Source organism: Pan troglodytes, chromosome 7 (assembly GCF_028858775.2).
Source record: "Pan troglodytes isolate AG18354 chromosome 7, NHGRI_mPanTro3-v2.0_pri, whole genome shotgun sequence".
Classification (NCBI taxonomy): domain Eukaryota; kingdom Metazoa; phylum Chordata; class Mammalia; order Primates; family Hominidae; genus Pan; species Pan troglodytes.
This window is the reverse complement of record NC_072405.2, coordinates 19838770-19861134: the sequence shown is the minus strand read 5'-3', so window position 1 is coordinate 19861134 and position 22365 is coordinate 19838770. Positions and strand designations below refer to the sequence as shown.

Below are 22365 nucleotides of genomic sequence, written 5' to 3'. Positions count from 1 at the left end.
GTATCCAGAATCAATAAGATCAACTCTCTGCTCCTCTGACAGCAGAAGGAGCAGGACCATAAGGAACCAAAGAGCGTGGAAGGAAACGATGTGACAGGAAAGCTCAGAGAACGGCCACAGGGGGTCGTCAGCAGGCCTTCCAACCTGAATCATGAATAATTAATGAAGCGCAAATCAAAGGGGACTCGAGTTTCAGCAGGAGCAATTCATCCAACGGGAGATCGCCGGAGGGCCAACACGATTGAGAGACTGGGAGCCGGGTGCAGTGTCAAAGGGGACGCGACTGGTTCCAAAGCTCAAGAACACCATGGGGTCACTTGGGCTACGTGAGAAAATGCCCCAGTGTGCTGGTTCATCATTCCGACTCCTGCCTGTCTCTTCCCGTCCAAGGAACATGGACCCTAAGTCGTGCAGCTGCAGATGACCATGGGCAGAATTAGGGGCCGTGGCACAAAAGTTCACCGACACGGGAGTTCCACAGAAGGTGCGGTGGATCTTCGCAAATCCAGAGACATGGCAATGGGACCCAGGGAATTAGAGCCTCACAGGCGTCCGGGACACTTTTCAGGCATAATGCCTGGAGTCGCAAGACGAGCTGAAAAAGGAGCCAGGCACTGAAGGACAAAGCGTTGTTGACTTTCCTCATCTGTGTTTCCCAGTGCGGTCCAATTCACGGTGGTTTCCAAGCGCCTCCTGGAGGAGAAAACACATGAGGGTGCGGTCAGGGTTCTCTGCTGACAGACTTACCTTGGGGAAGAAAGAGAAGCTCTGAAGATGGATCATGGCCGTGACTGCACGTCAAGGAGAATCTCCTTGATGACACTGAGGCCCACGTCGAGATAGACTAAATGTGGTCCAATTAAAAGGTGTCTATTTTACCACATTTTTTAAAAACAAAACAAAACAAAACAAAACAAAAAGATGGAAAAGAAGACAGGGGTACAGGCACCAGTGTTACATGTCTGACGGGGAGCATCTATTCTTCAAAGCTTGCAGCTGTACACGTAGGTTTTAGAATGTCTGTCAGCAGTGGACATGATGTTAGAGTGGGCTGTGCAGATAGACCTTTCCAGGTCACGTAATTGGATTAAGTTAATTGCAATTAAGGTACAGGTAACTGATTAGGTTAGGGTACGTTCCATGTCAGGTGACCAGAGGCAGTATAAAAGGCAGCCTGGAAAGCAGAGGTCCCTCTCCGCCCCTTCCTCCGTCGTCCTGGATGCTGCATCGCTTCCAGCGGGGCTGCTCCAGCACCTGCCCATCTCAGCGCCAGCCGGGGAAAGCAAGTAGACGCGTAATTTCAGGTTAGTTTCACTGAACTATTGTTTTTTTCACGCAATCCCTGAGGGGTGTGGGGGTGGGGGGAAGAGACACAGGAGGCCGAAAGAAACCGATCACACTGGGGCTTGCTGGTGGGGAAGGATGTGTTCTCGTTACTAGTAATTCTTGCAACAGAAAACGAGAAAACATATCCGTCTCCACATGTGGGATAAGACCAAGATGGGAATGCGAAAAGAAATGTACTGCAGCATGCTGAATTGGTGGGTAAATGGAAAAAGGACTTTGGAAAAAAGGGTGGTTTGCCCTTCAGCCGTGTAAGACGTCGATACGATGTGGCACTTGTTCCCCGTTTGTTCAGATGAATTCGTGTGGTATGCGTAAAATACCAGAAAAAATAAATAAGTAAAGAGGGGCTGGAGCTAAAGCCAAAAGGTAGAACAGGAAAGACCATCACCTGCTAGTGTGGTAGAGAGGAAGGTAACTTCTCTCTATGAATTTGTGTTTGGAAGTTGCCTAATGAAATGGCCAGAGTAGCGAGTCAAGTTGTCACAGGAAGCATCCCTTATCCCTGACTTCAAACAGACCTGCCAAAGGGTGGCGCAAGCCATGCCCTGTGTCTTCGATCATTCTGTCCGTCAAGGGAGATAGAATCACCGCGTCTTCTACCGGAGTGAATCGTGAGAGACCTAAGTCCAGTCTCCAGAATCAGTTGCTTGTTTGGGGTTGAAAGCTCAACTCCCCATACCTAGGCCACGGGCCCTGTGGCAGGTGCGGTTTACTCTTGGACTAGGTAGTCATGGCAGAGGAACACACAGTATCCGAGGATGCACACAGCACATTGTGTTCTACAGATTTGACCGACTGGTGGTGAGGTCTCCTCATGACCACACCGGCAGGGAGTTAGCAGGTGGCTTCCTGTGGGTGTGTGAATATCCAATGTGCTTAACCATCGACATGTGTGTGTTTGTGTGTGTTTCAGGTGACCCAACAGTCAACCCCTGAAAAAGGCGGTCACAAAACCCCCAGGCGACGAAGATGATGGCACGTCGGGACCCCAAATCTTGGGCCAAGAGGCTGGTGAGAGCCCAGACCCTCCAGAAGCAGCGGAGGGCCCCAGTTGGGCCAAGGGCTCCCCCGCCCGATGAAGAAGATCCCAGGGTAAGTCTAGCCCTGGATCTCTTGGGTATCGGGGTGGGGGTGGGGACGGGGGGAGGGGTTGTCACACGGTCCTCAGAGACTGGGTTGGATTCCAAAGAGCTCTGTCACCACCACCCAGGTTGCTTTTCCCATCCAAGGTGGGCGTGGCTTGGGACCTTCTCCCCGGCCCGATAGGTCCCTTGAGAGACTCTTGGGGGCAACCTCCCTTTCTACTTAGAGTCCTGTGTAGCCACGTTTGGCTGTGTTGTTGACTTCGGGTTCACCGTCGTGCCCCTTGGAACCTTGAGTCCTTCCTTTCAGAGTTCCTCCGTCACGTGGGCTTTGGGAGGGAACATCGTATCCGAACTCTCCCAGCACTTAACGGCCCCCATGCCGGTGTCCCCTCTTTGGAATCCTTATTCAGCTCTGAATTCACAATCCGTCCCAATGTGGACGTGGGATCGCTGCCTGTGGCTTCAGCTCACTCACCGACATCACTTCCTTTCCACCCACAGCTCAAGTGCAAAAACTGCGGGGCCTTTGGCCACACGGCCAGAAGTACCAGGTGCCCCATGAAGTGCTGGAAGGCAGCCCTGGTTCCAGCGACCTTGGGGAAAAAGGAAGGGAAGGAAAACCTGAAACCATGGAAGCCCCAGGTTGAAGCCAACCCAGGGCCCTTGAACAAGGATAAGGGAGAGAAGGAAGAGAGACCAAGGTGAGCAGTGGGAGGGGTTTTCACCACTCTTAGGGTACTGCCTCCTAAGGACATGGTGTCTCTGCACCTGCACACCGTGTGCCTTTCCGTCTCCGGGCCAGGGAAGGAACGCTGCAGAGAAATAGGCCGGAGCTCCGTGTCCTCCGGGGTTCCACACCCAGGAGCTCCTTTGGCTCTGGGAGATTCAGGGACGGGGAGAGGCGGGGGCGCTTCGTGCAGGTTCCCCACGACAGGGGGAAAAGCGATGGAATCCAAATCACAGTCCTTAGTTGGGAAGCCTAGAGGGCCACCTGGGGGACGGGAAGGTTGGCACGTGAGGGAAGGTGCAGAGGCGGAAAGGGCACCAGATGTCCATTTCTGTATCACAAAACACGGAACGGGGCTGGGCCCCACACAGGGTTCTCCCTGTCTCCTGGGGAAAACCAGGGGGCACGGCCTGACCTTTTTCTGTTCTGCAGGCAACAAGACCCGCAGAGGAAGGCTCTCCTCCACATATTTTCTGGGAAACCTCCAGAGAAGCCGCTGCCGAATCGAAAAGGATCCACGGAATCTTCTGATTATCTGAGGGTGAGTGTCACCCCGGGCCCCTGGTCCTTTTCTCCTCTAGGTCACCCTGGTTGATTTCCTTTCAGCTTCCCGTCTGCGGGAGGAAATCGGGGAACCCCTCTTTCTTGCCTTCTTGGGGTCAGGGACTCCACGATCCTTCCAGGTCAATTTGATTCCAGGCGAAGGCATCTGAAGATGCCGTATTTCCTGTTGCTTTCTTTCTGTCCAATTATGGCAAGCCTGCCAACAACATGTTCCTAGCGGCATGAGGAAATTAGTCCCTCAGAGGCCCCAAACGTGGAGAAGGCTAAACCCAGGAACATGCATGTGTTCAGAGAAGACGTCCTGAGTACCCTTGAGCCACCAACCTGCCTTCGGAAGGGCCTCAGTCCGTTCCACTTCATGGAAGGCTGAGTGGAGGCGCTTTGATCCAGTTAATGCCCAAGACGCGATCTTTTGAACAATGGTGTGCTTAGATCAGCTACACATAGCTCGAGAGCGCATCTTTCATGTGTCTTGTCCTGATCAGCACTCAAGTGGAGGGTCTGTCCCTACTTCCAAGGACCGCCTGTCGATACTGTACTAAGAATTTCATGGCGTGTGCACCTTGTCTTTGGATGTGCTTGATTTTCACGTTGGCTCCATGCGGAGGAACTTCTAACCTGTGTTGTTTCCTCTCTTTCAGGTTGCAAGCGGGCCAATGCCGGTCCACACAACCAGTAAGAGGCCGCGCCTGGGCCCTGTCCTCGCTGATCGCTCAGCTACCGAAACGTCTGACAGGGGCTCCGTCTTGGCTTCGCCGTCTCCCCTCAGAAAAGCCAGTCTGAGCTCCTCCTCAAGTCTTGGACCAAAGGAAAGACAGACAGGGGCTGCGGCCGACATCCCTCAGCCTGCAGTCAGGCAGCAGGGCCCCGAGCCTCTCCTCGTGGTGAAGCCGACACACAGCAGCCCTGAGGGTGGCTGCCGAGAAGTTCCCCAGGCTGCCTCCAAAACCCACGGCCTGCTCCAGGCCATCAGACCCCAGGCACAGGACAAACGTCCTGCGGTGACCTCACAGCCCTGCCCGCCAGCCGCCACACACAGCTTGGGCCTAGGCTCCAATCTCAGCTTCGGGCCAGGAGCCAAGAGACCTGCCCAGGCTCGGATTCAGGCTTGCCTGAACTTCCCCAAGAAACCGAGACTGGGTCCCTTCCAGATCCCCGAAAGCGCCATCCAGGGAGGTGAGCTGGGGGCCCCGGAGAATCTCCAACCTCCGCCAGCCGCAACCGAACTTGGACCAAGTACGTCGCCCCAGATGGGCAGGAGGACACCCGCCCAGGTGCCCAGCGTCGACCGGCAGCCTCCGCACAGCAGACCTTGCCTGCCTACTGCCCAGGCCTGCACCATGTCCCATCACCCAGCGGCCAGCCATGATGGGGCCCAGCCTCTCACAGTGCTCTTCCGGAGACTGGAAAACGGACGCTGGAGCTCCAGCCTCCTGGCGGCCCCCTCATTTCACTCTCCTGAGAAGCCGGGAGCCTTCCTCGCTCAGAGCCCTCATGTGTCAGAGAAGTCTGAGGGTCCCCGTGTTCGTGTCCCACCGAGCGTCCTCTATGAGGACCTTCAGGTTTCCTCCTCCTCAGAGGACAGCGATTCTGACCTGGAGTGAGACTGCAGGTGGCAGGGGCTCCTTGGCCTCCAGCTCCCGTGACTTGGAGGGGACTGTGGGACTGAGGAGTGCAGAGCAGAGAGCAGACTCTGTGCGGTGACTCCGAAGCTCCCCGGCTGTGGCGCTTCTGTGGATGTGGGAGCCCAGGCCAGGCAGGGAGCAGATGCAGGGACTCTGCCTCATTGAATTCTGGTGAGGGACGTTGTAGTTCGCGTGGTTCTCCGGAAACGCGCCAGGAAAAGCTTCCGTGCCAGAGATTCGTTGCCTCAGAAACTGCGTGACGCGCAGGAGTCAGACTTCCGCTGGGACGTCAATAGGAAACTGGGGAATTACTGTGTATTTGCTCTCTAGATGACTGAATAAGGGAAAAGTTAGGGAACCCTGAGAGGTGCAGCCCTTCCGCTGTGCCCCGCCCTGAGAGCAGTGTTTCGGACGCTGGGAAGCGTGCTGTGCAGAGCGCTCTCGGGGTCTTTCCTCAGCCTCGAAAACTGGGCTGTGGAATGCCTTTGTACATGTGTGTGTTTAATTGGTTTTGAAGTGAATAAAATTCTCAAAAAGATGACATATTGTCTTTTGACTCTCATTCCGTGTTTGTGTTTAACTGATTTTCCGAGTGAAGGGGTGGCCTGCCCCTCCACACCTGTGGGTGTTTCTAGTCGGGTGGGATGAGAGACGGAGAGAAGAAATAAGACACAGAGACAAAGTATAGGGAGACAACAGTGGGTCCAGGGGACCGGCACTCAGCACACCAAGGACCTGCACCGGCACCGGCCTCTGAGTTCCCTCAGTTTTTATTGATTATGATTTTCATTATTTCAGCAAAAAGGAATGTAGTAGGAGAGCAGGGTGATAATAAGGAGAAGGTCAACAACAACAAAACAAAAAACAAACAAAAAAAAAACACACACGTGAGCCAAAGAATCTATATCATGACTAAGTTCAAGGGAAGGTACTATGCCTGGACATGCACGTAGGCCAGATTTATGTTTCTCTCCACCCAAACATCTCAGCGGAGTAAAGAATAACAAGGCAGCATTACTGCCAACACGTCTCGCCTCCCGCCACAGGGCAGCTTTTCTCCGAGCTCAGAGTTGAACAAATGTACGATCGGGCTTTACACCGAGACATTCAGTTCCCAGGGGCAAGCAGGAGACAGTGGCCTTCCTGCATCTCAACTGCAAGAGGCTTTCCTCTTTGACTAATCCACCTCAGCACAGACCCATTACGGGTGTCAGGCTGGGGGACAGTCAGGTCTTTCCCATCCCACGAGGCCATATTTCAGACTGTCACATGGGGAGAAACCTTGGACAATACCCTGCTTTCAAGGGCAGAGGTCCCTGTGGCTTTCCACGGTGCATTGTGCCCCTGGTTTATTGAGACTAGAGAATGGCAATGACTTTTACCAAGTATACTGCTCGTAAACATTTGGTTAACAAGGCACGCCCTGCACAGCCCTAGATCCCTTAAGCCTCGATGTTATACAACACAGGTTTTTGTGAGCTCCAAGTTGGGTCAAAGGGGCCGCGGCAAAGCTACAAATGATCAACATCTCAGCAAAGCAATTGTTTAAAGTACAGGTCTTTTTCAAAATGGAGTCTCTTATGTCTTCCCTTCTACATAGACACAGTGACAGTCTGATCTCCCTTTCTTTACCCTACATCCAAGGGCTTGAACATTTCTTGACTTGTTGGCAATCCAAATCGTTATGTCTCCGAAACAGAGTTGACTGAGGGGACCGCAGGGCTGGGCAGGACCTTTGACTTCGTATACAACCACAGGAGCAAGAAAACCTCAGCCCCACTCTACTAACACGCACCTAGTAAAATTCCGCCAACCGAATCTCACCCACGCTAACACGTGGGGAGCGTTGCTTGCACCACGAGTCCCCATTTGGCTCAACCGCCGATGCCAAGTGTGTGGTTCCAGTTGCGACGGCCCCCCGTGAAGTGGCTTCCGGATGTGCGAATGAACCAGGCAGAGTTTCCCTGGCCAAATAGACCCCAGCAAAGCTGAAGTCAACTCCCACATTTGGGATGTACTTCAGAGGTAAAACATTCATCCCGTCTTCTTTCCGGATGTCTGACACCGTGGTTCTCCCCCTGATCCTAAGAGTAGCTGAGGTAGAGACTCACTGAAAGATCTAGGCAGGGAGATCCCATCATTCACAGGCTCTCTCCATTCTCTGACCTGGGAACAACTCTGAGCAGGATTCCACATCTAGGGGGCCTCGGAACTGAGCGGGATTTTCTGAGACACACCAAATGGCTGCTCCCTTTCCGCCGCTGTTGAGGGTCGTTATCTGGATTATCCAGATCACCTAGAAAGTATCCGTATCCAGAATCAATAAGATCAACTCTCTGCTCCTCTGACAGCAGAAGGAGCAGGACCATAAGGAACCAAAGAGCGTGGAAGGAAACGATGTGACAGGAAAGCTCAGAGAACGGCCACAGCGGGTCGTCAGCAGGCCTTCCCACCTGAATCATGAATAATTAATGAAGCGCAAATCAAAGGGGACTCGAGTTTCAGCAGGAGCAATTCATCCAACGGGAGATCGCCGGAGGGCCAACACGATTGAGAGACTGGGAGCCGGGTGCAGTGTCAAAGGGGACGCGACTGGTTCCAAAGCTCAAGAACACCATGGGGTCACTTGGGCTACGTGAGAAAATGCCCCAGTGTGCTGGTTCATCATTCCGACTCCTGCCTGTCTCTTCCCGTCCAAGGAACATGGACCCTAAGTCGTGCAGCTGCAGATGACCATGGGCAGAATTAGGGGCCGTGGCACAAAAGTTCACCGACACGGGAGTTCCACAGAAGGTGCGGTGGATCTTCGCAAATCCAGAGACATGGCAATGGGACCCAGGGAATTAGAGCCTCACAGGCGTCCGGGACACTTTTCAGGCATAATGCCTGGAGTCGCAAGACGAGCTGAAAAAGGAGCCAGGCACTGAAGGACAAAGCGTTGTTGACTTTCCTCATCTGTGTTTCCCAGTGCGGTCCAATTCACGGTGGTTTCCAAGCGCCTCCTGGAGGAGAAAACACATGAGGGTGCGGTCAGGGTTCTCTGCTGACAGACTTACCTTGGGGAAGAAAGAGAAGCTCTGAAGATGGATCATGGCCGTGACTGCACGTCAAGGAGAATCTCCTTGATGACACTGAGGCCCACGTCGAGATAGACTAAATGTGGTCCAATTAAAAGGTGTCTATTTTACCACATTTTTTAAAAACAAAACAAAACAAAACAAAACAAAAAGATGGAAAAGAAGACAGGGGTACAGGCACCAGTGTTACATGTCTGACGGGGAGCATCTATTCTTCAAAGCTTGCAGCTGTACACGTAGGTTTTAGAATGTCTGTCAGCAGTGGACATGATGTTAGAGTGGGCTGTGCAGATAGACCTTTCCAGGTCACGTAATTGGATTAAGTTAATTGCAATTAAGGTACAGGTAACTGATTAGGTTAGGGTACGTTCCATGTCAGGTGACCAGAGGCAGTATAAAAGGCAGCCTGGAAAGCAGAGGTCCCTCTCCGCCCCTTCCTCCGTCGTCCTGGATGCTGCATCGCTTCCAGCGGGGCTGCTCCAGCACCTGCCCATCTCAGCGCCAGCCGGGGAAAGCAAGTAGACGCGTAATTTCAGGTTAGTTTCACTGAACTATTGTTTTTTTCACGCAATCCCTGAGGGGTGTGGGGGTGGGGGGAAGAGACACAGGAGGCCGAAAGAAACCGATCACACTGGGGCTTGCTGGTGGGGAAGGATGTGTTCTCGTTACTAGTAATTCTTGCAACAGAAAACGAGAAAACATATCCGTCTCCACATGTGGGATAAGACCAAGATGGGAATGCGAAAAGAAATGTACTGCAGCATGCTGAATTGGTGGGTAAATGGAAAAAGGACTTTGGAAAAAAGGGTGGTTTGCCCTTCAGCCGTGTAAGACGTCGATGCGATGTGGCACTTGTTCCCCGTTTGTTCAGATGAATTCGTGTGGTATGCGTAAAATACCAGAAAAAATAAATAAGTAAAGAGGGGCTGGAGCTAAAGCCAAAAGGTAGAACAGGAAAGACCATCACCTGCTAGTGTGGTAGAGAGGAAGGTAACTTCTCTCTATGAATTTGTGTTTGGAAGTTGCCTAATGAAATGGCCAGAGTAGCGAGTCAAGTTGTCACAGGAAGCATCCCTTATCCCTGACTTCAAACAGACCTGCCAAAGGGTGGCGCAAGCCATGCCCTGTGTCTTCGATCATTCTGTCCGTCAAGGGAGATAGAATCACCGTGTCTTCTACCGGAGTGAATCGTGAGAGACCTAAGTCCAGTCTCCAGAATCAGTTGCTTGTTTGGGGTTGAAAGCTCAACTCCCCATACCTAGGCCACGGGCCCTGTGGCAGGTGCGGTTTACTCTTGGACTAGGTAGTCATGGCAGAGGAACACACAGTATCCGAGGATGCACACAGCACATTGTGTTCTACAGATTTGACCGACTGGTGGTGAGGTCTCCTCATGACCACACCGGCAGGGAGTTAGCAGGTGGCTTCCTGTGGGTGTGTGAATATCCAATGTGCTTAACCATCGACATGTGTGTGTTTGTGTGTGTTTCAGGTGACCCAACAGTCAACCCCTGAAAAAGGCGGTCACAAAACCCCCAGGCGACGAAGATGATGGCACGTCGGGACCCCAAATCTTGGGCCAAGAGACTGGTGAGAGCCCAGACCCTCCAGAAGCAGCGGAGGGCCCCAGTTGGGCCAAGGGCTCCCCCGCCCGATGAAGAAGATCCCAGGGTAAGTCTAGCCCTGGATCTCTTGGGTATCGGGGTGGGGGTGGGGACGGGGGGAGGGGGTGTCACACGGTCCTCAGAGACTGGGTTGGATTCCAAAGAGCTCTGTCACCACCACCCAGGTTGCTTTTCCCATCCAAGGTGGGCGTGGCTTGGGACCTTCTCCCCGGCCCGATAGGTCCCTTGAGAGACTCTTGGGGGCAACCTCCCTTTCTACTTAGAGTCCTGTGTAGCCACGTTTGGCTGTGTTGTTGACTTCGGGTTCACCGTCGTGCCCCTTGGAACCTTGAGTCCTTCCTTTCAGAGTTCCTCCGTCACGTGGGCTTTGGGAGGGAACATCGTATCCGAACTCTCCCAGCACTTAACGGCCCCCATGCCGGTGTCCCCTCTTTGGAATCCTTATTCAGCTCTGAATTCACAATCCGTCCCAATGTGGACGTGGGATCGCTGCCTGTGGCTTCAGCTCACTCACCGACATCACTTCCTTTCCACCCACAGCTCAAGTGCAAAAACTGCGGGGCCTTTGGCCACACGGCCAGAAGTACCAGGTGCCCCATGAAGTGCTGGAAGGCAGCCCTGGTTCCAGCGACCTTGGGGAAAAAGGAAGGGAAGGAAAACCTGAAACCATGGAAGCCCCAGGTTGAAGCCAACCCGGGGCCCTTGAACAAGGATAAGGGAGAGAAGGAAGAGAGACCAAGGTGAGCAGTGGGAGGGGTTTTCACCACTCTTAGGGTACTGCCTCCTAAGGACATGGTGTCTCTGCACCTGCACACCGTGTGCCTTTCCGTCTCCGGGCCAGGGAAGGAACGCTGCAGAGAAATAGGCCGGAGCTCCGTGTCCTCCGGGGTTCCACACCCAGGAGCTCCTTTGGCTCTGGGAGATTCAGGGACGGGGAGAGGCGGGGGCGCTTCGTGCAGGTTCCCCACGACAGGGGGAAAAGCGATGGAATCCAAATCACAGTCCTTAGTTGGGAAGCCTAGAGGGCCACCTGGGGGACGGGAAGGTTGGCACGTGAGGGAAGGTGCAGAGGCGGAAAGGGCACCAGATGTCCATTTCTGTATCACAAAACACGGAACGGGGCTGGGCCCCACACAGGGTTCTCCCTGTCTCCTGGGGAAAACCAGGGGGCACGGCCTGACCTTTTTCTGTTCTGCAGGCAACAAGACCCGCAGAGGAAGGCTCTCCTCCACATATTTTCTGGGAAACCTCCAGAGAAGCCGCTGCCGAATCGAAAAGGATCCACGGAATCTTCTGATTATCTGAGGGTGAGTGTCACCCCGGGCCCCTGGTCCTTTTCTCCTCTAGGTCACCCTGGTTGATTTCCTTTCAGCTTCCCGTCTGCGGGAGGAAATCGGGGAACCCCTCTTTCTTGCCTTCTTGGGGTCAGGGACTCCACGATCCTTCCAGGTCAATTTGATTCCAGGCGAAGGCATCTGAAGATGCCGTATTTCCTGTTGCTTTCTTTCTGTCCAATTATGGCAAGCCTGCCAACAACATGTTCCTAGCGGCATGAGGAAATTAGTCCCTCAGAGGCCCCAAACGTGGAGAAGGCTAAACCCAGGAACATGCATGTGTTCAGAGAAGACGTCCTGAGTACCCTTGAGCCACCAACCTGCCTTCGGAAGGGCCTCAGTCCGTTCCACTTCATGGAAGGCTGAGTGGAGGCGCTTTGATCCAGTTAATGCCCAAGACGCGATCTTTTGAACAATGGTGTGCTTAGATCAGCTACACATAGCTCGAGAGCGCATCTTTCATGTGTCTTGTCCTGATCAGCACTCAAGTGGAGGGTCTGTCCCTACTTCCAAGGACCGCCTGTCGATACTGTACTAAGAATTTCATGGCGTGTGCACCTTGTCTTTGGATGTGCTTGATTTTCACGTTGGCTCCATGCGGAGGAACTTCTAACCTGTGTTGTTTCCTCTCTTTCAGGTTGCAAGCGGGCCAATGCCGGTCCACACAACCAGTAAGAGGCCGCGCCTGGGCCCTGTCCTCGCTGATCGCTCAGCTACCGAAACGTCTGACAGGGGCTCCGTCTTGGCTTCGCCGTCTCCCCTCAGAAAAGCCAGTCTGAGCTCCTCCTCAAGTCTTGGACCAAAGGAAAGACAGACAGGGGCTGCGGCCGACATCCCTCAGCCTGCAGTCAGGCAGCAGGGCCCCGAGCCTCTCCTCGTGGTGAAGCCGACACACAGCAGCCCTGAGGGTGGCTGCCGAGAAGTTCCCCAGGCTGCCTCCAAAACCCACGGCCTGCTCCAGGCCATCAGACCCCAGGCACAGGACAAACGTCCTGCGGTGACCTCACAGCCCTGCCCGCCAGCCGCTACACACAGCTTGGGCCTAGGCTCCAATCTCAGCTTCGGGCCAGGAGCCAAGAGACCTGCCCAGGCTCGGATTCAGGCTTGCCTGAACTTCCCCAAGAAACCGAGGCTGGGTCCCTTCCAGATCCCCGAAAGCGCCATCCAGGGAGGTGAGCTGGGGGCCCCGGAGAATCTCCAACCTCCGCCAGCCGCAACCGAACTTGGACCAAGTACGTCGCCCCAGATGGGCAGGAGGACACCCGCCCAGGTGCCCAGCGTCGACCGGCAGCCTCCGCACAGCAGACCTTGCCTGCCTACTGCCCAGGCCTGCACCATGTCCCATCACCCAGCGGCCAGCCATGATGGGGCCCAGCCTCTCACAGTGCTCTTCCGGAGACTGGAAAACGGACGCTGGAGCTCCAGCCTCCTGGCGGCCCCCTCATTTCACTCTCCTGAGAAGCCGGGAGCCTTCCTCGCTCAGAGCCCTCATGTGTCAGAGAAGTCTGAGGGTCCCCGTGTTCGTGTCCCACCCAGCGTCCTCTATGAGGACCTTCAGGTTTCCTCCTCCTCAGAGGACAGCGATTCTGACCTGGAGTGAGACTGCAGGTGGCAGGGGCTCCTTGGCCTCCAGCTCCCGTGACTTGGAGGGGACTGTGGGACTGAGGAGTGCAGAGCAGAGAGCAGACTCTGTGCGGTGACTCCGAAGCTCCCCGGCTGTGGCGCTTCTGTGGATGTGGGAGCCCAGGCCAGGCAGGGAGCAGATGCAGGGACTCTGCCTCATTGAATTCTGGTGAGGGACGTTGTAGTTCGCGTGGTTCTCCGGAAACGCGCCAGGAAAAGCTTCCGTGCCAGAGATTCGTTGCCTCAGAAACTGCGTGACGCGCAGGAGTCAGACTTCCGCTGGGACGTCAATAGGAAACTGGGGAATTACTGTGTATTTGCTCTCTAGATGACTGAATAAGGGAAAAGTTAGGGAACCCTGAGAGGTGCAGCCCTTCCGCTGTGCCCCGCCCTGAGAGCAGTGTTTCGGACGCTGGGAAGCGTGCTGTGCAGAGCGCTCTCGGGGTCTTTCCTCAGCCTCGAAAACTGGGCTGTGGAATGCCTTTGTACATGTGTGTGTTTAATTGGTTTTGAAGTGAATAAAATTCTCAAAAAGATGACATATTGTCTTTTGACTCTCATTCCGTGTTTGTGTTTAACTGATTTTCCGAGTGAAGGGGTGGCCTGCCCCTCCACACCTGTGGGTGTTTCTAGTCGGGTGGGATGAGAGACGGAGAGAAGAAATAAGACACAGAGACAAAGTATAGGGAGACAACAGTGGGTCCAGGGGACCGGCACTCAGCACACCAAGGACCTGCACCGGCACCGGCCTCTGAGTTCCCTCAGTTTTTATTGATTATGATTTTCATTATTTCAGCAAAAAGGAATGTAGTAGGAGAGCAGGGTGATAATAAGGAGAAGGTCAACAACAACAAAACAAAAAACAAACAAAAAAAAAACACACACGTGAGCCAAAGAATCTATATCATGACTAAGTTCAAGGGAAGGTACTATGCCTGGACATGCACGTAGGCCAGATTTATGTTTCTCTCCACCCAAACATCTCAGCGGAGTAAAGAATAACAAGGCAGCATTACTGCCAACACGTCTCGCCTCCCGCCACAGGGCAGCTTTTCTCCGAGCTCAGAGTTGAACAAATGTACGATCGGGCTTTACACCGAGACATTCAGTTCCCAGGGGCAAGCAGGAGACAGTGGCCTTCCTGCATCTCAACTGCAAGAGGCTTTCCTCTTTGACTAATCCACCTCAGCACAGACCCATTACGGGTGTCAGGCTGGGGGACAGTCAGGTCTTTCCCATCCCACGAGGCCATATTTCAGACTGTCACATGGGGAGAAACCTTGGACAATACCCTGCTTTCAAGGGCAGAGGTCCCTGTGGCTTTCCACGGTGCATTGTGCCCCTGGTTTATTGAGACTAGAGAATGGCAATGACTTTTACCAAGTATACTGCTCGTAAACATTTGGTTAACAAGGCACGCCCTGCACAGCCCTAGATCCCTTAAGCCTCGATGTTATACAACACAGGTTTTTGTGAGCTCCAAGTTGGGTCAAAGGGGCCGCGGCAAAGCTACAAATGATCAACATCTCAGCAAAGCAATTGTTTAAAGTACAGGTCTTTTTCAAAATGGAGTCTCTTATGTCTTCCCTTCTACATAGACACAGTGACAGTCTGATCTCCCTTTCTTTACCCTACATCCAAGGGCTTGAACATTTCTTGACTTGTTGGCAATCCAAATCGTTATGTCTCCGAAACAGAGTTGACTGAGGGGACCGCAGGGCTGGGCAGGACCTTTGACTTCGTATACAACCACAGGAGCAAGAAAACCTCAGCCCCACTCTACTAACACGCACCTAGTAAAATTCCGCCAACCGAATCTCACCCACGCTAACACGTGGGGAGCGTTGCTTGCACCACGAGTCCCCATTTGGCTCAACCGCCGATGCCAAGTGTGTGGTTCCAGTTGCGACGGCCCCCCGTGAAGTGGCTTCCGGATGTGCGAATGAACCAGGCAGAGTTTCCCTGGCCAAATAGACCCCAGCAAAGCTGAAGTCAACTCCCACATTTGGGATGTACTTCAGAGGTAAAACATTCATCCCGTCTTCTTTCCGGATGTCTGACACCGTGGTTCTCCCCCTGATCCTAAGAGTAGCTGAGGTAGAGACTCACTGAAAGATCTAGGCAGGGAGATCCCATCATTCACAGGCTCTCTCCATTCTCTGACCTGGGAACAACTCTGAGCAGGATTCCACATCTAGGGGGCCTCGGAACTGAGCGGGATTTTCTGAGACACACCAAATGGCTGCTCCCTTTCCGCCGCTGTTGAGGGTCGTTATCTGGATTATCCAGATCACCTAGAAAGTATCCGTATCCAGAATCAATAAGATCAACTCTCTGCTCCTCTGACAGCAGAAGGAGCAGGACCATAAGGAACCAAAGAGCGTGGAAGGAAACGATGTGACAGGAAAGCTCAGAGAACGGCCACAGCGGGTCGTCAGCAGGCCTTCCCACCTGAATCATGAATAATTAATGAAGCGCAAATCAAAGGGGACTCGAGTTTCAGCAGGAGCAATTCATCCAACGGGAGATCGCCGGAGGGCCAACACGATTGAGAGACTGGGAGCCGGGTGCAGTGTCAAAGGGGACGCGACTGGTTCCAAAGCTCAAGAACACCATGGGGTCACTTGGGCTACGTGAGAAAATGCCCCAGTGTGCTGGTTCATCATTCCGACTCCTGCCTGTCTCTTCCCGTCCAAGGAACATGGACCCTAAGTCGTGCAGCTGCAGATGACCATGGGCAGAATTAGGGGCCGTGGCACAAAAGTTCACCGACACGGGAGTTCCACAGAAGGTGCGGTGGATCTTCGCAAATCCAGAGACATGGCAATGGGACCCAGGGAATTAGAGCCTCACAGGCGTCCGGGACACTTTTCAGGCATAATGCCTGGAGTCGCAAGACGAGCTGAAAAAGGAGCCAGGCACTGAAGGACAAAGCGTTGTTGACTTTCCTCATCTGTGTTTCCCAGTGCGGTCCAATTCACGGTGGTTTCCAAGCGCCTCCTGGAGGAGAAAACACATGAGGGTGCGGTCAGGGTTCTCTGCTGACAGACTTACCTTGGGGAAGAAAGAGAAGCTCTGAAGATGGATCATGGCCGTGACTGCACGTCAAGGAGAATCTCCTTGATGACACTGAGGCCCACGTCGAGATAGACTAAATGTGGTCCAATTAAAAGGTGTCTATTTTACCACATTTTTTAAAAACAAAACAAAACAAAACAAAACAAAAAGATGGAAAAGAAGACAGGGGTACAGGCACCAGTGTTACATGTCTGACGGGGAGCATCTATTCTTCAAAGCTTGCAGCTGTACACGTAGGTTTTAGAATGTCTGTCAGCAGTGGACATGATGTTAGAGTGGGCTGTGCAGATAGACCTTTCCAGGTCACGTAATTGGATTAAGTTAATTGCAATTAAGGTACAGGTAACTGATTAGGTTAGGGTACGTTCCATGTCAGGTGACCAGAGGCAGTATAAAAGGCAGCCTGGAAAGCAGAGGTCCCTCTCCGCCCCTTCCTCCGTCGTCCTGGATGCTGCATCGCTTCCAGCGGGGCTGCTCCAGCACCTGCCCATCTCAGCGCCAGCCGGGGAAAGCAAGTAGACGCGTAATTTCAGGTTAGTTTCACTGAACTATTGTTTTTTTCACGCAATCCCTGAGGGGTGTGGGGGTGGGGGGAAGAGACACAGGAGGCCGAAAGAAACCGATCACACTGGGGCTTGCTGGTGGGGAAGGATGTGTTCTCGTTACTAGTAATTCTTGCAACAGAAAACGAGAAAACATATCCGTCTCCACATGTGGGATAAGACCAAGATGGGAATGCGAAAAGAAATGTACTGCAGCATGCTGAATTGGTGGGTAAATGGAAAAAGGACTTTGGAAAAAAGGGTGGTTTGCCCTTCAGCCGTGTAAGACGTCGATGCGATGTGGCACTTGTTCCCCGTTTGTTCAGATGAATTCGTGTGGTATGCGTAAAATACCAGAAAAAATAAATAAGTAAAGAGGGGCTGGAGCTAAAGCCAAAAGGTAGAACAGGAAAGACCATCACCTGCTAGTGTGGTAGAGAGGAAGGTAACTTCTCTCTATGAATTTGTGTTTGGAAGTTGCCTAATGAAATGGCCAGAGTAGCGATTCAAGTTGTCACAGGAAGCATCCCTTATCCCTGACTTCAAACAGACCTGCCAAAGGGTGGCGCAAGCCATGCCCTGTGTCTTCGATCATTCTGTCCGTCAAGGGAGATAGAATCACCGTGTCTTCTACCGGAGTGAATCGTGAGAGACCTAAGTCCAGTCTCCAGAATCAGTTGCTTGTTTGGGGTTGAAAGCTCAACTCCCCATACCTAGGCCACGGGCCCTGTGGCAGGTGCGGTTTACTCTTGGACTAGGTAGTCATGGCAGAGGAACACACAGTATCCGAGGATGCACACAGCACATTGTGTTCTACAGATTTGACCGACTGGTGGTGAGGTCTCCTCATGACCACACCGGCAGGGAGTTAGCAGGTGGCTTCCTGTGGGTGTGTGAATATCCAATGTGCTTAACCATCGACATGTGTGTGTTTGTGTGTGTTTCAGGTGACCCAACAGTCAACCCCTGAAAAAGGCGGTCACAAAACCCCCAGGCGACGAAGATGATGGCACGTCGGGACCCCAAATCTTGGGCCAAGAGACTGGTGAGAGCCCAGACCCTCCAGAAGCAGCGGAGGGCCCCAGTTGGGCCAAGGGCTCCCCCGCCCGATGAAGAAGATCCCAGGGTAAGTCTAGCCCTGGATCTCTTGGGTATCGGGGTGGGGGTGGGGACGGGGGGAGGGGGTGTCACACGGTCCTCAGAGACTGGGTTGGATTCCAAAGAGCTCTGTCACCACCACCCAGGTTGCTTTTCCCATCCAAGGTGGGCGTGGCTTGGGACCTTCTCCCCGGCCCGATAGGTCCCTTGAGAGACTCTTGGGGGCAACCTCCCTTTCTACTTAGAGTCCTGTGTAGCCACGTTTGGCTGTGTTGTTGACTTCGGGTTCACCGTCGTGCCCCTTGGAACCTTGAGTCCTTCCTTTCAGAGTTCCTCCGTCACGTGGGCTTTGGGAGGGAACATCGTATCCGAACTCTCCCAGCACTTAACGGCCCCCATGCCGGTGTCCCCTCTTTGGAATCCTTATTCAGCTCTGAATTCACAATCCGTCCCAATGTGGACGTGGGATCGCTGCCTGTGGCTTCAGCTCACTCACCGACATCACTTCCTTTCCACCCACAGCTCAAGTGCAAAAACTGCGGGGCCTTTGGCCACACGGCCAGAAGTACCAGGTGCCCCATGAAGTGCTGGAAGGCAGCCCTGGTTCCAGCGACCTTGGGGAAAAAGGAAGGGAAGGAAAACCTGAAACCATGGAAGCCCCAGGTTGAAGCCAACCCGGGGCCCTTGAACAAGGATAAGGGAGAGAAGGAAGAGAGACCAAGGTGAGCAGTGGGAGGGGTTTTCACCACTCTTAGGGTACTGCCTCCTAAGGACATGGTGTCTCTGCACCTGCACACCGTGTGCCTTTCCGTCTCCGGGCCAGGGAAGGAACGCTGCAGAGAAATAGGCCGGAGCTCCGTGTCCTCCGGGGTTCCACACCCAGGAGCTCCTTTGGCTCTGGGAGATTCAGGGACGGGGAGAGGCGGGGGCGCTTCGTGCAGGTTCCCCACGACAGGGGGAAAAGCGATGGAATCCAAATCACAGTCCTTAGTTGGGAAGCCTAGAGGGCCACCTGGGGGACGGGAAGGTTGGCACGTGAGGGAAGGTGCAGAGGCGGAAAGGGCACCAGATGTCCATTTCTGTATCACAAAACACGGAACGGGGCTGGGCCCCACACAGGGTTCTCCCTGTCTCCTGGGGAAAACCAGGGGGCACGGCCTGACCTTTTTCTGTTCTGCAGGCAACAAGACCCGCAGAGGAAGGCTCTCCTCCACATATTTTCTGGGAAACCTCCAGAGAAGCCGCTGCCGAATCGAAAAGGATCCACGGAATCTTCTGATTATCTGAGGGTGAGTGTCACCCCGGGCCCCTGGTCCTTTTCTCCTCTAGGTCACCCTGGTTGATTTCCTTTCAGCTTCCCGTCTGCGGGAGGAAATCGGGGAACCCCTCTTTCTTGCCTTCTTGGGGTCAGGGACTCCACGATCCTTCCAGGTCAATTTGATTCCAGGCGAAGGCATCTGAAGATGCCGTATTTCCTGTTGCTTTCTTTCTGTCCAATTATGGCAAGCCTGCCAACAACATGTTCCTAGCGGCATGAGGAAATTAGTCCCTCAGAGGCCCCAAACGTGGAGAAGGCTAAACCCAGGAACATGCATGTGTTCAGAGAAGACGTCCTGAGTACCCTTGAGCCACCAACCTGCCTTCGGAAGGGTCTCAGTCCGTTCCACTTCATGGAAGGCTGAGTGGAGGCGCTTTGATCCAGTTAATGCCCAAGACGCGATCTTTTGAACAATGGTGTGCTTAGATCAGCTACACATAGCTCGAGAGCGCATCTTTCATGTGTCTTGTCCTGATCAGCACTCAAGTGGAGGGTCTGTCCCTACTTCCAAGGACCGCCTGTCGATACTGTACTAAGAATTTCATGGCGTGTGCACCTTGTCTTTGGATGTGCTTGATTTTCACGTTGGCTCCATGCGGAGGAACTTCTAACCTGTGTTGTTTCCTCTCTTTCAGGTTGCAAGCGGGCCAATGCCGGTCCACACAACCAGTAAGAGGCCGCGCCTGGGCCCTGTCCTCGCTGATCGCTCAGCTACCGAAACGTCTGACAGGGGCTCCGTCTTGGCTTCGCCGTCTCCCCTCAGAAAAGCCAGTCTGAGCTCCTCCTCAAGTCTTGGACCAAAGGAAAGACAGACAGGGGCTGCGGCCGACATCCCTCAGCCTGCAGTCAGGCAGCAGGGCCCCGAGCCTCTCCTCGTGGTGAAGCCGACACACAGCAGCCCTGAGGGTGGCTGCCGAGAAGTTCCCCAGGCTGCCTCCAAAACCCACGGCCTGCTCCAGGCCATCAGACCCCAGGCACAGGACAAACGTCCTGCGGTGACCTCACAGCCCTGCCCGCCAGCCGCTACACACAGCTTGGGCCTAGGCTCCAATCTCAGCTTCGGGCCAGGAGCCAAGAGACCTGCCCAGGCTCGGATTCAGGCTTGCCTGAACTTCCCCAAGAAACCGAGGCTGGGTCCCTTCCAGATCCCCGAAAGCGCCATCCAGGGAGGTGAGCTGGGGGCCCCGGAGAATCTCCAACCTCCGCCAGCCGCAACCGAACTTGGACCAAGTACGTCGCCCCAGATGGGCAGGAGGACACCCGCCCAGGTGCCCAGCGTCGACCGGCAGCCTCCGCACAGCAGACCTTGCCTGCCTACTGCCCAGGCCTGCACCATGTCCCATCACCCAGCGGCCAGCCATGATGGGGCCCAGCCTCTCACAGTGCTCTTCCGGAGACTGGAAAACGGACGCTGGAGCTCCAGCCTCCTGGCGGCCCCCTCATTTCACTCTCCTGAGAAGCCGGGAGCCTTCCTCGCTCAGAGCCCTCATGTGTCAGAGAAGTCTGAGGGTCCCCGTGTTCGTGTCCCACCGAGCGTCCTCTATGAGGACCTTCAGGTTTCCTCCTCCTCAGAGGACAGCGATTCTGACCTGGAGTGAGACTGCAGGTGGCAGGGGCTCCTTGGCCTCCAGCTCCCGTGACTTGGAGGGGACTGTGGGACTGAGGAGTGCAGAGCAGAGAGCAGACTCTGTGCGGTGACTCCGAAGCTCCCCGGCTGTGGCGCTTCTGTGGATGTGGGAGCCCAGGCCAGGCAGGGAGCAGATGCAGGGACTCTGCCTCATTGAATTCTGGTGAGGGACGTTGTAGTTCGCGTGGTTCTCCGGAAACGCGCCAGGAAAAGCTTCCGTGCCAGAGATTCGTTGCCTCAGAAACTGCGTGACGCGCAGGAGTCAGACTTCCGCTGGGACGTCAATAGGAAACTGGGGAATTACTGTGTATTTGCTCTCTAGATGACTGAATAAGGGAAAAGTTAGGGAACCCTGAGAGGTGCAGCCCTTCCGCTGTGCCCCGCCCTGAGAGCAGTGTTTCGGACGCTGGGAAGCGTGCTGTGCAGAGCGCTCTCGGGGTCTTTCCTCAGCCTCGAAAACTGGGCTGTGGAATGCCTTTGTACATGTGTGTGTTTAATTGGTTTTGAAGTGAATAAAATTCTCAAAAAGATGACATATTGTCTTTTGACTCTCATTCCGTGTTTGTGTTTAACTGATTTTCCGAGTGAAGGGGTGGCCTGCCCCTCCACACCTGTGGGTGTTTCTAGTCGGGTGGGATGAGAGACGGAGAGAAGAAATAAGACACAGAGACAAAGTATAGGGAGACAACAGTGGGTCCAGGGGACCGGCACTCAGCACACCAAGGACCTGCACCGGCACCGGCCTCTGAGTTCCCTCAGTTTTTATTGATTATGATTTTCATTATTTCAGCAAAAAGGAATGTAGTAGGAGAGCAGGGTGATAATAAGGAGAAGGTCAACAACAACAAAAACAAAAGCAAAAACAAAAAAACACACACGTGAGCCAAAGAATCTATATCATGACTAAGTTCAAGGGAAGGTACTATGCCTGGACATGCACGTAGGCCAGATTTATGTTTCTCTCCACCCAAACATCTCAGCGGAGTAAAGAATAACAAGGCAGCATTACTGCCAACACGTCTCGCCTCCCGCCACAGGGCAGCTTTTCTCCGAGCTCAGAGTTGAACAAATGTACGATCGGGCTTTACACCGAGACATTCAGTTCCCAGGGGCAAGCAGGAGACAGTGGCCTTCCTGCATCTCAACTGCAAGAGGCTTTCCTCTTTGACTAATCCACCTCAGCACAGACCCATTACGGGTGTCAGGCTGGGGGACAGTCAGGTCTTTCCCATCCCACGAGGCCATATTTCAGACTGTCACATGGGGAGAAACCTTGGACAATACCCTGCTTTCAAGGGCAGAGGTCCCTGTGGCTTTCCACGGTGCATTGTGCCCCTGGTTTATTGAGACTAGAGAATGGCAATGACTTTTACCAAGTATACTGCTCGTAAACATTTGGTTAACAAGGCACGCCCTGCACAGCCCTAGATCCCTTAAGCCTCGATGTTATACAACACAGGTTTTTGTGAGCTCCAAGTTGGGTCAAAGGGGCCGCGGCAAAGCTACAAATGATCAACATCTCAGCAAAGCAATTGTTTAAAGTACAGGTCTTTTTCAAAATGGAGTCTCTTATGTCTTCCCCTTCTACATAGACACAGTGACAGTCTGATCTCCCTTTCTTTACCCTACATCCAAGGGCTTGAACATTTCTTGACTTGTTGGCAATCCAAATCGTTATGTCTCCGAAACAGAGTT

At 53.7% G+C, this 22365-nt stretch overlaps 3 protein-coding genes across 3 annotated transcripts; all 3 read left to right on the top strand.

Moving 5' to 3' along the window:
• Window positions 1-1191: 1191 nt before the first annotated feature.
• Window positions 1192-5884, top strand: LOC129135828 (protein FAM90A15). Its single transcript, XM_054657641.2, has 5 exons — window positions 1192-1304; window positions 2261-2439; window positions 2934-3133; window positions 3592-3700; window positions 4365-5884. Exons 2-5 carry the CDS (start codon window positions 2317-2319, stop codon window positions 5325-5327), a joined length of 1395 nt encoding a protein of 464 aa, XP_054513616.1. The 5' UTR covers window positions 1192-1304; window positions 2261-2316; the 3' UTR covers window positions 5328-5884.
• Window positions 5885-9921: 4037 nt separating this feature from the next.
• Window positions 9922-12984, top strand: LOC129135829 (protein FAM90A15). Its single transcript, XM_054657642.2, has 4 exons — window positions 9922-10096; window positions 10591-10790; window positions 11249-11357; window positions 12022-12984. The coding sequence occupies exons 1-4, from the start codon at window positions 9974-9976 to the stop codon at window positions 12982-12984; spliced, it is 1395 nt and encodes a 464-aa protein (XP_054513617.1). The 5' UTR covers window positions 9922-9973.
• Window positions 12985-15858: 2874 nt separating this feature from the next.
• On the top strand, window positions 15859-21198 carry LOC129135830 (protein FAM90A15). The gene is made up of 5 exons (XM_054657643.2): window positions 15859-16618; window positions 17575-17753; window positions 18248-18447; window positions 18906-19014; window positions 19679-21198. Exons 2-5 carry the CDS (start codon window positions 17631-17633, stop codon window positions 20639-20641), a joined length of 1395 nt encoding a protein of 464 aa, XP_054513618.1. The 5' UTR covers window positions 15859-16618; window positions 17575-17630; the 3' UTR covers window positions 20642-21198.
• Window positions 21199-22365: the final 1167 nt, after the last annotated feature.